Raw genomic sequence first — 19027 nt, forward strand, 5'->3', positions numbered from 1 at the left:
CAGTGGTGGGCAAGTTATTGGAAGGGATCCTAAGAGACAGGATTTGCACATATTTGGAAAGGCAAGGACAGATTAAGGATAGTCAACATGGCTTTGTGCACGGGAAATCATGTCTCACTAACTTGATTGAGTTTTTTTGAAGCAAAGAGGATAAATCAGAGCAGAGCAGTGGACGTGTTCTACACAGACTTCAGTAAGGAATTTGAAGAGGTTCCTCATGGTAGACTAGGTTGCAAGGTTAGATCTCATGAAATAGAGGGAGAACTAGCTACTTGGACACAGAATTGGCTCAAAGGTAGAGACAGAAGGTGGTTGTAGAGGATTGCTTTTCAGACTGAAGGCCTGTGATCAGCAGTGTGCCACAAGGATTGGTGCTGGGTCCACTGCTTTTCACCATTAATATAAAATAATTTGGAGATAAACATAGGAGGCATAGCTAGTAAGTTTGCAGATGACATCAGAATTGGAGGTGTAGTGGACAGTGAAAAAGGTTGCCTCAGAATACAACGGCATCTTATCAGATGGGCCAGTGAGTCAAGGAGTTTGTGGGCGGCACGGTGGCACAGTGGTTAGCACTGCTGCCTCACAGCGCTTGAGACCCGGGTTCAATTCCCGCCTCAGGCGACTGACTGTGTGGAGTTTGCACGTTCTCCCCGTGTCTGCGTGGGTTTCCTCCGGGTGCTCCGGTTTCCTCCCACAGTCCAAAAGATGTGCAGGGTCAGGTGAATTGGCCATGCTAAATTGCCCGTAGTGTTAGGTAAGGGGTAAATGTAGGGGTATGGGTGGGTTTCGCTTCGGCGGGTCGGTGTGGACTTGTTGGGCCGAAGGGCCTGTTTCCACACTGTAATGTAATCTGTAATCTGAGTGACAGATGGAGTTTAGTTTAGGTAAATGTGAGGTGCTGCTTTTCAGAAAGGCAAATCAGGGCAGGACTTATACACTTAATAGTAAGATTCTGGGGTGCGTTGCTGAGCAAAGAGACCTTGGAGTACAGATTAAAGGTGAGTAGGGAAAGATTTAAAAAGGATCCAAGGAGCAACGTTTTCACACAGAGGGTGGTGCAGGTATGGAATGAGCTGCCAGGAGGTAGCGGTGGAGGCTAGAACAATTATAACATTTCAAAGGCATCTGGATGGGTATATGAATCGGAAAGGTTGAGAGAGATATGGGCTTAGTGCTGGCAAATGGGACTAGATTATTTTAGGATATCTGGTTTGGATGGATAATTTGGACTGTATGGTCTGTTTCTGCACTGTACATCTCTATAACTCTGTACAAGAATCGTGCAATTCTTAAAGCCTAAAGCAGACATATGTGATGGTATAATTAGCCTCTACTTCAATAAACAATTCCCTTGAACTTAAGATTTCTCCTGTTCTTGTTCATTTCTGCCGTGAAATTTCTTTTCCTGTAAACAGCTGTCAAGTTCTTGTTCAGGGGTTTTGGGAAGCAACAGGTTTTCATATTGAACCAATAAAGTCCCTATCCCAACACTTCACAATCATTTAAATTTGCATTTTCATATCTATTCAGGATACATGAATTACTAATTGATGATTTGCTATTTTAAGAACCACTTTCTTCAATGAATGCGATAATGACCAAACTGTTGAGATATTCTGAATTGCAATACCACCAAGCATGTTCAGTTGCACTGCCAATTTTGGTCCTGGTTTCAAAATCAGTGTCTTCCAGTAAATTTTCTTTAATTTATGTTAGTAAAGGTAATAATGAGTCATAGAGACGTACAGCATGGAAACAGACCTTTCAGTCCAACTCATCCATGCTGACCAAATATCCTAAATTAATCTAATGCCGTTTGCCAGCACTTGACTCATACCCCTGTTAACCCTTCTGTTCATACATCCATCCAGGTGCCTTTTAAACTTGATTTACAATAAATGTTGATTCATATAACGAAAAAAATATTTATAAATACTTTACTGGATATGCTGCCATGTGTCAGATTTTATTCTCTCTAAATATCTAAGCAGATATATTTTCTAACAAATCAGAAATTAGATTGAATGCAACTCTCATACCGAATATAACTTAAGGAAACAGTTATTCTCTCACAACAAATGGTTCAGAACAAAGCGCTCTTAGCTTTACCATAATAACAGTAATGTTAGCACATGTGCTACTTGCCACAACTATCGTTTTGCAAAAAAGGTCATTAAACAATGGCCAGCCTGTTACAATGAAAGGAACTACATGAGTGAGCATTCCCTCGACTTCCTGGCCAATTTTCGATTCTGAATCACTGTCGACAGAACAACCAGGATCATTCATCTCAACATCTGTGGAAACTGGTCTCCTCAACTTCCTTATGTCTAGAACATTCCTATCACATCTATCAAAGTTTTAATGAATAAGCTTTCTTCCTCCTTCAGGGGACCTTAAAAAAAAAAGGGAATAACCATGGTGCCAAATATTTTACAAACCATTATTGCAGCAGATTCTAACTCAATGCAGAGGCACCCTTAAAGTCTGGATTTCCATCAGGAATATAATAAACCAGGTAAGAATTTCACAGAGTTAGCTACAATGGAATTTTCTATTTCAAAATGGAAGGTAATTTTAAAAAACTTTAAAAATTATTCCCATCTGTAACAAATGAGCCACGATGAAGAACTTTAAAACTTAGCTTTAATCATTATGCCTCAGAAATACCTTCTGACATTTACACGATTTTAAAAACAAAAACACTAAACATATTCTTTGAACTTTCCTAAGTAACCCTTTATAAATTGATGCACCATACAGAAGAACCTTGATTATCTGAAGAAGACAGGTGGGGAGTACTTAGCTCAAATAATTGATCAGGGTGCTGGCGGTGGCGGCGAGAGTAAGGACAGGTCCCCACTGTGGTGGCGACTGCAGGGACAGGGTCCTCCCAGGCTATGGCGGCAACAGCAGGGACAGGCCTCCCCCCAGAGGTGGCGGCAAGAGCAGGGACAGGGGTCCCGTGGTGGCAGCAAGAGCAGGGACAGGGTCCCCACTAGCGGTGGAGGCAAGAGCAGGGACAGGCTCCCCCACCCCACCCCCCGGTGATGGTGGCAAGAGCAGGGACAGTGTACCCAAGGCGGCAAGAGCAGGGACAGGGTTCCCGTGGCAGCAGCAAGAGCAGGGACAGGCTCACCCCCTGGTGGTGGTGGCAAGAGCAGGGATAGCATTCCGGTGGCAAGAGCAGGGACAGGGTCCACCCTGGCGGTGGTGGCAACAGCAGGGACAGGGATCCCGTCATGGTGGCAAGAGCAGGGACAGTGTTCCCACGGCGGCAACAAGAGCAGAGACAGGGTCCCCCTGGTGGTGGTGGCAAGAGCAGGGACAGGGTCTCTCCGGAGGTGGTGGTAAGAGCAAGGACAGGGCCCCCCCCAGAGGTGGTGGCAAGAGCAGGGACAGGGTCCCCCCGGAGGTGGCAGCAACAGCAGGGACAGGGTTCCTGTGGCAGCAGCAAGAGCAGGGACAGGCTCACCCCTCGGTGGTGGTGGCAAGAGCAGGGACAGGGTCCCCCCAGCGGTGGTGGCAAGAGCAGGGACAGGGTCCCCCCGGCAGCGGCGGCAACAGCGGAGACAGTGTTCCCGTGGCGGCGCCAACAGCAGAGACAGGGCTCCTGCAGCATCAACAGCAGGGACAGGATTCCAGCGGTGGCGCCAACAGCAGACACAGGGTTCCCACGACAGCGACAAGAAGAGGGACAGGTCCCCACTGTGGTGGCAACAGCATTGACAGGGTTCCCACTGCAGCAGCAAGATTAGGGACAGGTTCCCATGGCAGTGGAAAGAGCAGGGACGGGGTCCCCCACCGGCGGTGGTGGCAAGAGCAGGGATGGGGTCCCCACCCGGCGGTGGCGGCAAGAGCAGGGACGGGGTCCCCCCCTGGTGGTGGCGGCAAGAGCAGGGGCAGGGACAAGGGCTCTCCCCCCCCTAAAGGACGGCAGCTCCAACAATCCAACACTCCTTCAGTACTGCAGTAGTGTCAGCTTAGACTTTAATGCTGAGTTGGACTCAAAGCCAGAAGCTTGCAACTCAGAATGCTACTTAGCCTTGGTTAACATTGAATTTATTCATCTCAACAAAATGAATGTGCCTGTAATGACAATCTGATAGGATTTAGATATCATATTACAATGTTGTGAAACCCATGGCAATTCCTCCTAGACCCCACACCTTTCTATAGTTTTCAAACTCATCACTGTGGCCCTTAACGTCAGATGGGGAAATTAAACCATTAATAGAGACTAATGCTTATGGTTTTCATAGCACATGTGCGTGTTACTAAAACACTTCTGCTTGAGCCACTATATAGATTGTCTGTACTGGTACTAGGAAAATGTGATTTAACATGTGGAAACTAGTGAGGGAGACTGGGGTTGAAGGTTACAAAACAAGCAGGAAGCAATTCCTTTGACAGTCCATTTTACACATCAGTAGAAATGTTCTCTCACATCTAAAGTATAAAATGTACATGTCATGGTTAAACAAATTTTCTTTTTTGGACAATGATAAAATTAGTTTGCCTATTTCATAAACTTCCACTGTATTCTCTGAATGAACTGAAAAATTAAAGATTTACAATAAATGAATCCAAAGTTTGATTTATTCCTGAATGTTTGCGATAGCAATTTCAATATAAAAAACAAATATTTTTCCCTCTTTTCTCAGTTTTGCCATCATAGGATTCCCACTTCCCCAACTATCCCAAATCTGTGTTAGTTTCTTATCGTATGAATCCAACTTAAAACCCAAATATCAGTTTCTGTCCAACCGGAAATAGCTGCATATGCTGAATAATAAGTGGTCAAGAAATTATAATTCATTATGTAGATTTATAATTCACAAGAATCAGTTTTAAAATACATTAAGCTCAAATAAAATAAACTGTGAAAGCCTACCTGGAGGATATCCAGGACTGCCACTAGCATACATATTAGCAGTATAGGCAGGAGCAGTGGTTGGATAACCTGCTGGATAACCTGGAAAGGAAACAGAAAGTAAAACTGATAGTCAACTAACAGTTAACACAAACAAAGTGACAAAAAGGGAAAGGCTTTGTTTTCCAAATCAAATACAATGCATCACTTAAGCATGCATTAGGTAACTTTCCACCTGAAAACAATTTGCAGACTTGTGCCATTCTAACACATCAGCTTTTCGCACGTTATCGGAAGTATGCACGCAGTATCTCTAAGAGTGGAAGCTCTACATTTCTTTCTTCACCCCCCCCCTCCCCCCCATTCACATGGGGCTGATAAACTATCCCTAAATACTCTTGAAATGTCACAAGTGTTTCTGACTCAAGCACTCTTTCAGGCACTAAGTTCTAGACTTCTACTACCCTCACTGGGAACATTTCTCAAGTCTTAGCTTTCTACCTCAGCTTAAATCTATGCCCCCAGTTAGTGACTCCCCTACAAATGGAAAAATGCCTTCTTGTCCACTCTATCCATATCCATCAATCTTATACACCTATCAGGTCCTCACTGCTCATGAAAACAGGCCAGGCAATTAAATCATTCCTTATAGATCAGACTTTCCATCACAGACCACAACCTGATAACTCTCCTGCATTTAAAAAAAATGATATACTGGCATTAGAGTTTGTTCAGAGATTTACTAGGCTGTGTCCTGGGGATCCAAGGGATGACTTATCAAAAATGGCTAAACAGATTAGGCATTGATTCTTTACAGTTTACAAGAATCATGAATGATCTCAATGAAACACTTAAGATTCTGAGTGGACTTGACAGGGTAGATGTTTAGTTGATATTTCCACAAGTGGGGAAATCTCAAACTAGGGAACACAGTTAAAGAATAAGGGACATTCAGTTAAAATTGAAATGTGAGGGAATTTCTTACCCCAGAGCGTAGTGAAGGCTAAGTCATTGAAAGTACTTAAAGGTAAGTAGATTTTTGAAATATCAGGGAGTTAACATTTATGCTGAGCTAGCACGAAAGAGTTGAGGCCTGGGGCAGATCAGCCATGATCTGATCGATTGGCAGGGAAAGCTTCTTCCTTCGCTCCAGTGCCATAGCCTTGGCTCTGGTTCACCTCTATATATGAACTATCACTTGCACTACTTTCCAAAGGCAAAAAACAGTCAGCAAGCAAGACTCACTTGAGGGATTTGATTTCTACCTACCAGGGCCTCTTTATCCTCCTGGTAGAGGACCATTCTCTCTCTGCCCACCCTGCCAAAGATACTAAGTGACTAAATCCTGAAATGTGCTATCCACAAACCTCTCAGCCCTTTGAATGCATTGTAGTGCCCGCAGCTCTGCTCAAGCTTCAAGACCTGGAGCTTGAGTTGTTCCAGTCACAGGTACATCCTGTATACACCATCATCCAGACTGCCAAGAGCAGCTAGGATTTCTAACACCTTGTAGGATGTGCAAACCACAGATCTGAGCATATCAGAGAAATCTTAACAAAACCGAAATTCGGCCCCTGCTTCTACTTGTGTATAAACTAGAAAAATTTTTTGTGTTGGGAAAACAACCAAATCTCGTTAAATCTATGAAGTAATGCAATTAAGTTTTAGAAATATTAATTATACAAAGCTTATAAGCAGTACTTCAGACACAAGAGATAAATACTCAGCAATTACCCAACTGCTCTTGTGACATCACATTTCGCTTTTGTTTAAGCAGCCATTTAGATATGATTCTGTCATTTCTTTAGGATATCTCAAGTGCTTAATTGTAATTCTTGCGCATAAACAAAGTAGAATTGTATCCAGATGGCAATGCTTATTGTCAAGCCTCCAGGGATTCTTTACCTAACAGACTAACTGGCCTTCTGTGGATTCTTTGAATATACTTTATTTCCAACAATATAAAGAAATTTAAATTGGTTCTCACACTCAGTCTTGCTCTAAAACCATAAGAAATGGAAGCAGAAATAATCTATTGTGTCCCTTGAGCTTGCATCATTCAATACAATCACAACTAATTTTCAGTCTCAGTTCCACTTCTCTATCTGCTCCACATATCCTTTGATTCCCTAAGATCAAAATCTATCCATCCTTATGATCATTTACAGCACAGGAGGCTACTCAGCCAGTCACACAGAATTATTTGAAACAGGCAGAGAACAGGCTGTACTCAACCACTCCACACTTGCAAAACCCAAATCACAGTGTCTACTGAGTTGCGATCCAACAGCATTGTTGAAATATTTTTCTCAACCTATTTAGAGATGTTATTACACACCTCTGGAGCAGGTGGGACATCAATCCAGGCCTCCCAGTCAGGGGTAGGGAATCTACCACTGCACCACAAAGATGGAGTGCAATCCCAATTGTTGAATTTAATTATCTTAAATTGTTTGTTAGTGTAATCAGTCAAACCCATAACATGATTCATTTATACTTGCCGTAAGAAATATTCATATGCAGGAACCCATTGTCTGAAAATAAAAGGAATATGGTGAAATGCTGAGCCCTTTTTAAAACATTACTCAGGAACAAGGGATCCCTTATCATGCCATAAAAACCGAAAGAAATGAAGATGCTGAAAATCAGAGACAGAAAAAAAAATTACTGGAAAAGCTCAGCAGGTCTGACAGCATCAGTGGAGAGAAATCAGATTTAACGTTTCATGGTCAGGTGACCTTACTTCAGAACAGTTATTGTTCCATGTTGTTTTCTTGTTGACATTCCTTAGCTAATCACACTCAATTTGCCAAATCATCAGTATCCTTTTCTTCTCTAGTATAAATTGCTGTGATTATTTCAAATTGGCAAAGTTGTCCTCATGAGTGCAAGTCAAAACGATTCAGAAACATAAATCTCTACTTGGCAAAGCAACTGTTATTACTCAACCACTTCATTCTATTTCATAACTCTCAAAAACTCTCTCAAACAGTTAGGTCATTTAAGCTTATTCAAACTTTTGATTGCATCAAGTTTGATCAGTACATATCTTTATCTTGCAAAAATCTAATCAATCTCACTCTTTAAATTTTCAGTTCACCATGCATCTACTTTGTTGAATAAGGAGGTGGGGGTAGCCGAAAGGCAGAAGATGTTTTCCAGTATCCTTTATAAAGGACATGCTTTCTAATTTTACTCTTAAATGGAATGATTTCACAAAAGATACAAACAATACATTACATAAAACTTGCAGAGATTTTGTTGTGTGAAATGAAATAATTGCCAGGAATCATCATGCAATTTTTCTGTGTATTACCTTGATTTTGATGTTCATCATCTAGTTTAACCAAAGACCTCATTAGTGCATTTGCTTAATTTACCTCAAATCTGTCTCAAGTTCATAAATCTAAATCTAAAGGGTTCAGCTCATTGTCCATAGACAGCACTTGCAATTTAAACCTCTAAAACCTAACCTCTATGAATCAAAGTTGGTAGATCAGTGATTTCTAATATTAAGTAAATAATTGATTACAATGCATAATTATTTGAATACAATCAATTTTAGAAAATCTGGAAATTGCTGCCAACAATTAATTTAAGATTTGATTCAGTTATGCACCTAATAATTATCCAAATTAGCCGATTATTCTGATCTACTGGGCATTTGATATGCTCAATTTGGTCTTTTCTTTGGTAGATTTCCTGGATATTATTTTTCACATCAGCTGATTCACAGAAGATTACATCTAGTCCAAATACTCTGCTACCACCAAGCATCTTAGGCTGTCATCTGACCTAAGTTTCTAGCATACTTGCCTTGGAAGTTTCAGCATGTAACCTAGGTTGATCCTAAGTTTATTACCAAGAAAGCAATGCAATGCAAGTGTCACTGCCTTTCAATCGAATATTAAATAAGGTTGCATCTCCCCATTCAGGTGGGTATTAAAAGATTTAGCAACACTATTCAAAGGCTGTTGGTGTTTTGGTCAACATTCACTCCTCAATTAACAGCAAAATAATTAGACACCTTGTCTCATTGATATTTATGAGAATTATACATGCAACTAGTTGTTTCTTTTTTGTTCAAGAAGTGGCTGCACTTCAAAATTAACCCACTGATTGTAAAATGTTTTTGTGATTGCTGAAAACTTATCAAAGTGATGTAAAACTGTAATATCACTGCAAACTGTCTTTAAAACGAAAAATATACCCTCAATTTTCTCAGACCACATTAAAGAACTTCAAGCTCCTTAAAGTGGAAGGAAGAATCTTGTATTGACAACTGACTGCTGCACCCACAAAGATCGATCATTTGAAGGGATATAGGGCAAACACAGGCAAATGGGTCTAGTTTAGTTTGGAAACTTGGTAGACATGGACAAGTTGGACCAAAGGATCGGTTTCTATGGTGTGCAACTCTGACTCCATAAGAGGAGCAGAATCAGGACATTCAGCCCATTGAAACTGCTCTGTCATTCAATCATGGATGATATGTTTCCCAACCTCATTCTCCTGCCTTCTCCCATAAGCCATGATCTCTTTACTAATCAAGAACCCATTCTGGACTATTTTCAATCAGCTGTACTGCTCCAGTACTCCAACTCTGGAGATAAAATAAAGACAAAAAAGATACTATCCAGTTACACACTACTCCCATTTCCATCTGTTTTCTGAAATACAAATCCTTTCCAATGTCCACCTTTTAGTTTATCCATGGCTCATTCAGAGTTCTTTCACCATACTCCAATCCATGGCAGGTTTCCTTCCATAAAGGCCCAACTACCATACAGAATTCCTTAAACAGTTATGCTAGCACCTTTCAAATTTTTTTTGTAGCTATAAGTTAGGCATCTGAGGCATTAACTATGTTGCACTTACAAGGCTATGAGTTTCAAGGGATAAAGTTGCTGGTGCTGTATTGTAATTTACAAGCCATTTTGGATATGTGAACTTCATTTGTCTTGTATAAAAGAACATTTCTACTTATCTGTAGCTAAAACTAACAAAGGTTTTGCATTCTCCTCGCAACATTTTCTTAAGACATAAAATCAGCATAAATGATTCTTGTTAAATTTAGCCTGTGTGCAATGCACACAATGTCCATACATAAAATTAAAGCCAATAGTGTGTGTGCGCGTGTGTGTGTTCAGGTAAAGATGATTAAAATTCAAAGCAACAAAAAAAAGATTCAAAATATGTTACCCCTGGCTTAGGCAACTTTACACGGACTTAACTTGCATCAACTATATTGCTCTGATAGCTACTGCCATAGTAACCACTTCTTCACCGGAATGCTAATTACTCAGTTCCCAGGAACAAGTCAATTGGATCCACATAAATCCTTTTTTTATATAAACTGTTTTTACATTCTCAGCACATTAACACCAAGCTACAAATACTTTAGATACTAGAAACAGATCTGCTTGAGCCACACATTCCAAATGCCCACAGCTGAATGCCATCAGATAAATTAAATTCATCAGCATAGAAAATTATCTTGCACTGAAGGTTGTACATACATGTGCCTCCTTGGTGCCAGGATTAAGAATATCTAGGAGGGTACAGAATGTTCTCAAAGGGGAGAGGGACCAGGAGGTTGTTGTACGCATTGCAACTAATGACAAAGGAAGGGAAAAGGATGAGATTCTGAAGTGAGAATATAGAAAGTTCGGCTGGAATTAACAAAGAGATCCTCGAGATAGTAATATCAGGATTATTCCTGGTGCTACAAGCTAGTGAGGATAGGATTAGGAGGATAGAGCCCATGAATGCATGGCTGAGGAGCTTGTGCAGGGGAGAAGGGTTTACATTTTTGGATCATTGGAATCTCTTCTGGGGTAGAAGTAACATGTATAAGAAGGACGAATTGCCGGAATTGGAAGGGGACTAACATACTGGCAGAAAGATTTGTCGGAGCTGTTCAGGAGAATTTAAACTAGTAAGGTTGGGGGGGAACACCCCATGGAAATCGTGAGGAAAGAGGTCAATTTGAGACTGATGAAGGAGCAGCACTCCGAAAGCTAGTCCTTCCAAATATAACCTGATTATATTAGATTAGATTCCCTACAATGTGGAAACAGGCTCTTCTGCCCAACAAGTCCAGACTGACCCTCCAAAGAGCAACCCACCCAGACCCATTCCCCTACATTTACCCCTTCACCTAACACTACAGACAATTTAGCATGGCCAATTCACCTAAGCTGCACATTTTTGGACTGTGGGAGGAAACCGGAGCACCCAGAGGAAACCCATGCAGACACGGAGAATGTGCAAACTCCACACAGACCATTGCCTGTGGCAGGAAGTTGGAGGTCATGTTGTGGCTGTACAGGACATTGGTTAGGCCAGTTTTGGAGTAGAATGTGCAATTCTGATCTCGCTCCTATCAGAAAGGTGATGTGAAATTTGAGAAGGTTCAGAAAAGATTTACAGCATGTTGCCGGGTTGGAGGATTTGAGCTACAGGGAGAGGCTGAATAGGCTGGGACTGTTCTCCTTAGAGCATTGGAGGCTCAGGGGTGACCTTACAAAAGTTTATAAAATCATGAGCGGCATGGGTAGGGTAAATAGACAACGTCTTTGCCCTGGAGTGGGGGAGTCCAGAACTAGAAGGCATAGGTTTAGGGTGAGAGGGGAAAGATTTAAAAGGGATATAAGGTGCAACTTTTTCACACAGAGGATGGTGTGTGTATGGAATGATTTGCCAGAGGAAGTGGCAGAGGCTGGTACAAATACAGCATTTAAAAGGCATCTGGATGGGTATATGAATAGGAAGGGCTGAGAGAGATATGGGCTAAGTGCTGGCAAATGGGACCAGATTAGGTTAGGATATCTGGTCGCCATAGACGAGTTGGACTAAAAGGTCTGTTTCCGTGCTCTACATCTCTATGATTCTATACATAGCAGTTTTCTCACTTTTGTGCAATGGACAGAAATTTAAACTTCGACTTAGCCCATTGGATAGTTTGCCAAAGAAAGTTAGTTTTCAGATATTTGAAATGCTTTGATACTAAAGTACAAAATAACCAGATACTCCACAGTTATTTCAAAGATAACTCAAGAGATTCACAACAAATTAAATGAAGACATTTTTCCATCTTGGTCTTCAATAGTCAACCTCATGTTCTGCGTCAGTAGCTACACATCGAGATTCACTAGCTAGTGGCAACATTTCTCAGCATTTACACCGTCACATCAAGTATTTTCTGATTCAGTTAGATCATCCCTCACTCTGAACTTCAGGAATTATGTAAGTGTAGTTTATTTGATCTCTTCTCACAAACAATCACCTTATCCCAGGAACCAATCTGACAAACCTTCATTCCATTCTCTCTCGGGCAAATATGTTCTTCCTTAGCTAAGGAAACTAAAAAAGTACACAAGTGCATCCTCACAAAGGCCCTGTACCATTGTAGTAAGACAGACTCCTAGACCATTCAGCTCATTCAATCAATAAGGCAATCAGAAAGGGTCTAACCACAGCAATCCCATTTTTCCAGCTTTTGAGCCATAGGCCCTTGAGGCTATGGCTATAGAAGTGAATACCTAAATACTGCTTAAATGTTACAAGAGTTTCTAACTTAACCACTCTTTTAATTAGCTAGCTCCAGATTCCTATCACCCTCAGTGGAAAGGATTCTCAAACCTCCTTTTACCTTCTCTCATCTACCAAAAACTAACTTAAAGGTTGCCTTCCTAATTACTTATTATGTCCACATGTTAGGTTTGGGATTCCTTTATAAGGGGACTCAGGTACAGTTGAATGCAAACACTTAATTCTGACAAAATATTTTGCCGTTTTATTTTCATCCCAAAGTGAACGCCCTTGCATTGGCTACATTGCAGTCCATCTGCTATGGACTTGCCCAAACACCCAATCAGTCCAGTTTATATTCCTCGGCACCCTTCTCAACACTGCTTACTCTCCCCCACACTGCATACTCTCCCACATAACTTTACATTGTCCTGACAGATTACTCAGTCCTGCTGTCTAAGCCTTTCACTGATATTGAAAATAGCCACCTGAGCAGCATTCTAACTGCAGCTTGTCAAATCAAATGTCCTGGTTACTCCTCCTGTTTTCTGTTTACAAATAAATCAATTCACACTAATTTCTTACCACAGTCCCATGAGTCCTAATTTTGTGTAATAGACACTTGTGGAGTATCTTAATCCTTTGAAAATCCAAATTCATTTCTTTATCCAACCTAGTAGTTAAATCTTCAAAAAACTCAATAGATTTGTCAATCAATTTCCTTTTCAGAAATCACCTTGGCCTAATCATTTGACTTTCAAAGGGCCTTATTACGAGGGCATATAAGAATTTGCAGCTTTTTCTCTACAAACAATAGGTTAACAGGAATTCAAACACTAGTCTTCACACTTCTTTCTGGCATAGTGTGGTTGTTTACCACCTTTCAATCCTTGGAAACCTCTCGAATCTAACAAGTTTTCAACGATCAAAACCAATGTACCACTATCTCTGCAGCTACTGTAGGTCAGCAGGAGCAGGAGATTTGTCATAGTGAGGAAAGAATCCATCCTAATCATAAAACAGAATTGTACAGCACAGTACAGGCTCTTTCGGCCCTTGATGTTGTGCCAACCTTTTAATTCTACTTTAAGATAAAACTAACCTACATACCCTACATTTTACTAACATCCATGTCCCTACCACCACTGCTGGCAGTGATTCACACACTCACCACTCTGTGTAAAGAACCTACCTCTGACATCTCCCCTAAACCTTCCTCCAATCACCTTATGCCCCCTCATGATAGCCATTTCCGCCCTGGGAAAAAGTCTCTGGCTATCCACTCTGTCTATGCCCCTTACCACCTTGGACACCTCTATCAAGTCACCTCTCATCCTTGTTCACTCCAATGAGAAAAGCCCTAGCTCCTTCAACCTTTCTTCATAAGACATGAGCTCCAGTCCAGGCAGCATCCTGATAAATCTCCTCTGCACCTTCTCTAAAGCTTCCACATTCTTTCTATAATGAGACAACCAGAACTGAACACAATATTCCAAGTGTAGTCTAATCAAGGATTTATTGAGCTGCAGCATAACTGTACGGATCTTAAATCAATCCTTTTACTAATAAAAGTCAACACACCATAGGCCTTCTTAACAACCCTATCAACTTGGGTAGCAACTTTGAAGGCTCTATGAACACGGACCCCAAAATCCCTCTATTCCTCCCCACTGCCAAGAATCCTGCATTTAACCCTGTAATGTGCATTCAAATTCGACCGTTCAAAATGAATCACTTCACACTTTACCAGGTTGAATTCCATCTGCATGTCAATGTATCAGTGCAACATGCAATAGCCCTTCACACTATCCACAACGCCACCAACCTTCATGTCATCAGTAAACTTACTAACCACCTTTCCACTTCCTCATCCAAGTCATTTATAAGAATCACAAACAGCAGAGGTCCCAGAACATTTCACTGAGGAACACCACTGCTCACCGAGCTCCAGGCCGAATACATTCCATCTACTACCACCCTCCGTCTTCTACGAACCTGCCAATTCTGTATCCAGACAGCCAAAATTTCCCTCCTTACTTTCTGAATGAGCCTACCATGGGGAACCTAATCAAATGCCTTGTTGAAGTCCATATGCACCACATCCACTGCTCTACCTTCAATGTGTTTTGTCACATCCTCAAATAATTCAAAAAAGGCCTCAGGCATAACCTCCCCTGGTTAAAGCTGAGCTAATCAAGCTCTGCTTTTCCAAGTAATCATAAATCTCTCAGAATCCTCTTGAAAAATTTGTCCACAACAGACATAAGACTGACTGGTCTATAATTCCTGGGGTTATTTCTATTCCCTTTCTTGAACAAGGGAATAACATTTGCCACTCTCCAATCATCTGATACTACTCCAGTGGACAGTGACAACGCAAAGATCATCACCAAAAGCCCAGCAATCTCTTCCCTCACTTCCTGTAGTAACCTTGGGTATATCCCATCTGATCCAGGGGACTTATCCATCCTCATGTTTTTCAAAATTTCCAGCACATTCTCCTCCTTATCAACCTGTTTGAGCATATCAACTTGTTTCACGCTGTCCTCACAAACGTCAAGGCCCCTCACACAATGCATACTTTTTGCTTCAGTATTCAGTAAAGGACCTCCCCTACCTCCTCCGACTCCAGGAACAAGTTCCCTCCACTATCTGATTAGCCCTAATCTCACTCTAACCATCCTCTTGCTCCTCACAAATGTAGAAAGCCTTGGGGTATTCCTTAATCTTACCCGCCAAGACTATTTCATGCCCCCTTCTAGTTCTCCTAACTCCGTTTTTCAGTTCCTTCCTGGCTACCATGTAACCCTCTAGAGCCCTGTCTGATCCTTGCCTCCTCAACCTTAAGCAAGCTTCTTTGTTCCTCTTAACTAGACGTTTCACATCTCTTGTCATCTAAGGTTCCTCCACCCCGCTATTCCTTCCTTGCCTCAGTGAGATAAACCTATCCAGCATTCGCAAGTGTTCCCTAAACAACCTCCAAATTTCTGTCGTGCATTTCCCTGAGAATATCTGCTCCCAATTTATGCTCCACAGTTCCTGCCTAATAGCACTGTAATTCCTCCTCCCCCTACTAACTACCTTCCCATACCATCTGCTCCTATCCGTCTCCAAGACTATAGTGAAGGTCAGAGAGTCGTGATCACTAACACCAAAATGCTCTCCCACCGAGAGATCTCACACCTAACCTGTTTCGTTGCTGAGCACCAAATACAATATGGTCTCCCCTCGAATCGGCCTACCCACATATTCAGTCAGGAGTCCTTCCTGGACACACCTGACAAAATCTGCTGCATCCAAACTATTCACACTAATCCTCAAAAGATCATTCCATCCCTCTATCCTGTCCCCATAATGCCTCGTTTACCATGGCCAATCTAACTAACCTGCATAGTTTTGGACTGTGGGAGGAAACCAGCAGAAACCATTCCACCCATTAATCTAGTAACCTCCTCTAGACCACCTCCAATGCATTTGCATCCTTCCTGGAGATCAAAAATGCACACAATGCACCAGAAGTGGTATGAAAGATTATCTCGCCAGTGTCCTGTGCAACCAAACCATAACTTTCATATTCAATTCCTCCTGTAATAATTAGCATTATTTAATCCACATATTAATCAATCACTTGCTGAGCCTGCACACTGATCTTTTGTGATTTATGTATTCAAACACCTCAATCCTTTCGTACCGCAGATGCCAGTCATTCCAAATTCAAGTAATACATTGCATTTTCATTCTGCCAAACGTGACCACTTTCCCCAACATACTTTATCTTCCAGAATTTTGTCCACTCTCAATCTATATTAATCTGCATCCTTGCTGCCATCTTCATAACATGCTTTCCTATCTTTCATCTGTAATTTAATCATGCTTGTGCCTCCCTCATAGTCACTGATATAAAGTGTAACAAGTAGCAGGCCTAGCACAGACCCCAAATGTGACACTCTAGAGAAAAGCTATTTATGCAGGTTTTGTTCTGCCAGCTAGCCGATCCTGCGACCATACTAGTATGATACCTTTCACAAAAAAAAATGATTAGATTCCTTACGGTGTGGAAACAGGCCCTTCGGCCAAACCAGTCCACACCGACCCTCCGAAAAGTAACTCACCCAGACCCATTATTTCCCTCTGACTAATGGCACCTAACGCTATGGGCAATTTAGCATGGCCGATTCACCTGACCTGCACATTTTTGGACTCAGAGGGGAAACCGGAGCACCCGGAGAAAACGCACGCAGACACGGGGAAAACGTGCAAGCCCCGCACAGACAGTCGCCCGAGGTGGGAATTGAACTTGGACCCTTGGGACCCTGAGGGGCAACAGTGCTAACCACTGAGCCACCGTGCCGCCCAATGAACTCCTACTTTGCAGCAATGTCCTTTAATATGGAACCTGATCAAATGCCCTCAGGAAATCTAAGTACAGTACATCAATAAGTTTTCTTTTATCGACAGCACAGGTTACTCCTTCAAAGAATTCCAATAAATTGATTAAAAATAATCGTCCTGTCATAAAATCGTGCTGCTTTGGCCTCATTATAACTGAGTACTTGTAAAACCAAAGGTAAACTCTTGAAGGATCAATTCTAAGTACACCATCATAACTTATAAAATTAACTGGCTTATGGTTACCTGTTTTCTGCCACCCTCCCTTATACTTGCTACTTCACAGACTGATGAAACTTTTCCCGTATCTAACAAATTTGGGAATATTAAAATCAAGGGAGAGTGGTGTGTAACAGACAACTTTTTAGAACAAACCATGAAGTAAGGTATAGGCTGGATGATTCTCCTATATTGTCCATCAACACAAAGCTATATCCACTTGTCAAGGAATCAAATCAAGAAGCTGTTACTATGCTAAATGCTCCTGAACACAGGCGATTAGTCATAACTGAAAACTAATCAACAGTAGGTCTCTGGGTAAAACTGTTGAGACATACCCGCAGAGCCAATGTGTCTAGTATTCCCCTGACTATTTTAAGAAGATAATCTTTATGATACAACCATAATGAATTCAGCAATTATTTTTATATAATATATTTTTAGTAAGAAAAAATAGATTTTTAAATATTATAACAAATACAAACAATGCAATTCAAAACAGTACAAAAATAGTACAAAACTAAACCCAAATAATAAAAAATTTTATTCCCCAACCCACCCTCCTATACGAATGTATAAACATTTATAGAGAAGTATAAAATTAAAAAACCTCAACTAGCTAACTAACTAAATAAATAGCTAACAACAAACAAATAAATAGTAATAACTCAGCCCAGCCAAACAAAACACCCATACATTCAGAGTTCCTCCTCCCTGGACATTGGACTCATGAAACACAATCGTTACGGCTATATAAAAGCCCTTGTTAGTGTGGCAGATAAATCTGTGTCCAGGTATTTCAAAAAGGGTTGCCATGTCTTGTAAGAATTCTCAGTTTTGTGGTGTACCGTATTTGTGAGAAAATCCAGGGGAATATGCTCCATAACAATCTTCCGCCAACCCGACAGGCCCTGGGGGGGTTTCTGATATCCAAACTAGCAAGATATTCTTCCTTGCACAGAATGTAAGAATATTGAAAAGACTTTCCCTTATGCGCAGGAAATACAATGGGTAGGCCCAGAAGGAGCGAAATAGGATCCTTCTCCACCCCTACACCTAAAATCCTCTCCATTGCACCCACCACAGCGCTCCAATATGTTTGAAACCTGTCACAAGACCAAAGACAATGGGTAAGAGTACCCGTACAGACCTTGCACTTGGGGCATGCTGAAGATACCCCTGGTTTAAATTTTGACAAATGGTCTGGGGCTAAGTGGACCCTGTGGAGAATCTTCAACTGTAAAGCATGGGTCCTATTGCAAATTGATATCTTCCTTGCATTCTCCCAAATATCCTCCCATGCCTCAGAAAATTCAACACCTAGCTCTCTTTCCCACATCTTGCAGAGTCGATCAGACTCATCTGAGGTGGCACCCCCCCCAATTGATATAGAGTACTGACAGGGAGTGCACTCTTAGCCCTTAGTACACCTCTTTCTATGTCATATTTGTAGGGATCAGTCAAAAGTGTGGTCCTTTTTTGAATAAAATCCCTAACTTGAAAAAAACGAAAGAGGTCTCGATTAGGTAACTCGTACTTCCGTACTAACTGATCGAAGGACATAATTACATCTCCCTCAAATAAATCACCTATGCAAGACATACCACTAGCTGCCCAACGTTTAAATCCTGAATCTATCATACCTGGTTGAAAACACGGCATACCCACTAAAGGTATAAACAAAGATGTTTTGCCAATATTACATTCCCTCTGCCGAATTGCCCTCCATGCTTTAACAGTATTGATGACTATTGGGTTATGGCAATATTCCCGAAATGTCCTCACCTTGTCCACAAACAGCAAACTGGTAAGGGGCACCTTGCCTGGAAGACTTCGATATCTAGCCATATTGAAAGAGGGTCCCCACAAACCCAATCACTTACGTAGGTCAAAAGCGAGCTTCATTGGTAATTTTTAATGTCTGGAAGGTCTACTCCCCCCAATCTGTGAGGCAACTGCAGTTTGGCTAATTTAATGAGGGGCCGTTTACGATGCCAGATAAAGGAGCTG

At 41.5% G+C, this 19027-nt stretch overlaps 1 protein-coding gene across 7 annotated transcripts in view; it reads right to left on the bottom strand.

Annotated features, from left to right (window-relative positions):
* The window catches only part of fam168a (family with sequence similarity 168 member A), a 76849-nt gene that overhangs the window by 51527 nt on the left and 6295 nt on the right, over positions 1 to 19027 (bottom strand). For 4 of the 7 annotated variants that reach the window (XM_043692190.1, XM_043692189.1, XM_043692187.1 and 1 more), the window contains exon 2: positions 4898 to 4978. In XM_043692190.1, coding sequence (XP_043548125.1) covers positions 4898 to 4978 — 81 coding nt within the window. Of the gene's footprint in view, positions 1 to 4897; positions 4979 to 7377; positions 7411 to 19027 lie in introns of all 7 variants that reach the window. The other 3 variants (XM_043692188.1, XM_043692185.1, XM_043692184.1) reach the window with 1 other exon arrangement.

Source organism: Chiloscyllium plagiosum, chromosome 6 (assembly GCF_004010195.1).
Source record: "Chiloscyllium plagiosum isolate BGI_BamShark_2017 chromosome 6, ASM401019v2, whole genome shotgun sequence".
NCBI lineage: Eukaryota > Metazoa > Chordata > Chondrichthyes > Orectolobiformes > Hemiscylliidae > Chiloscyllium > Chiloscyllium plagiosum.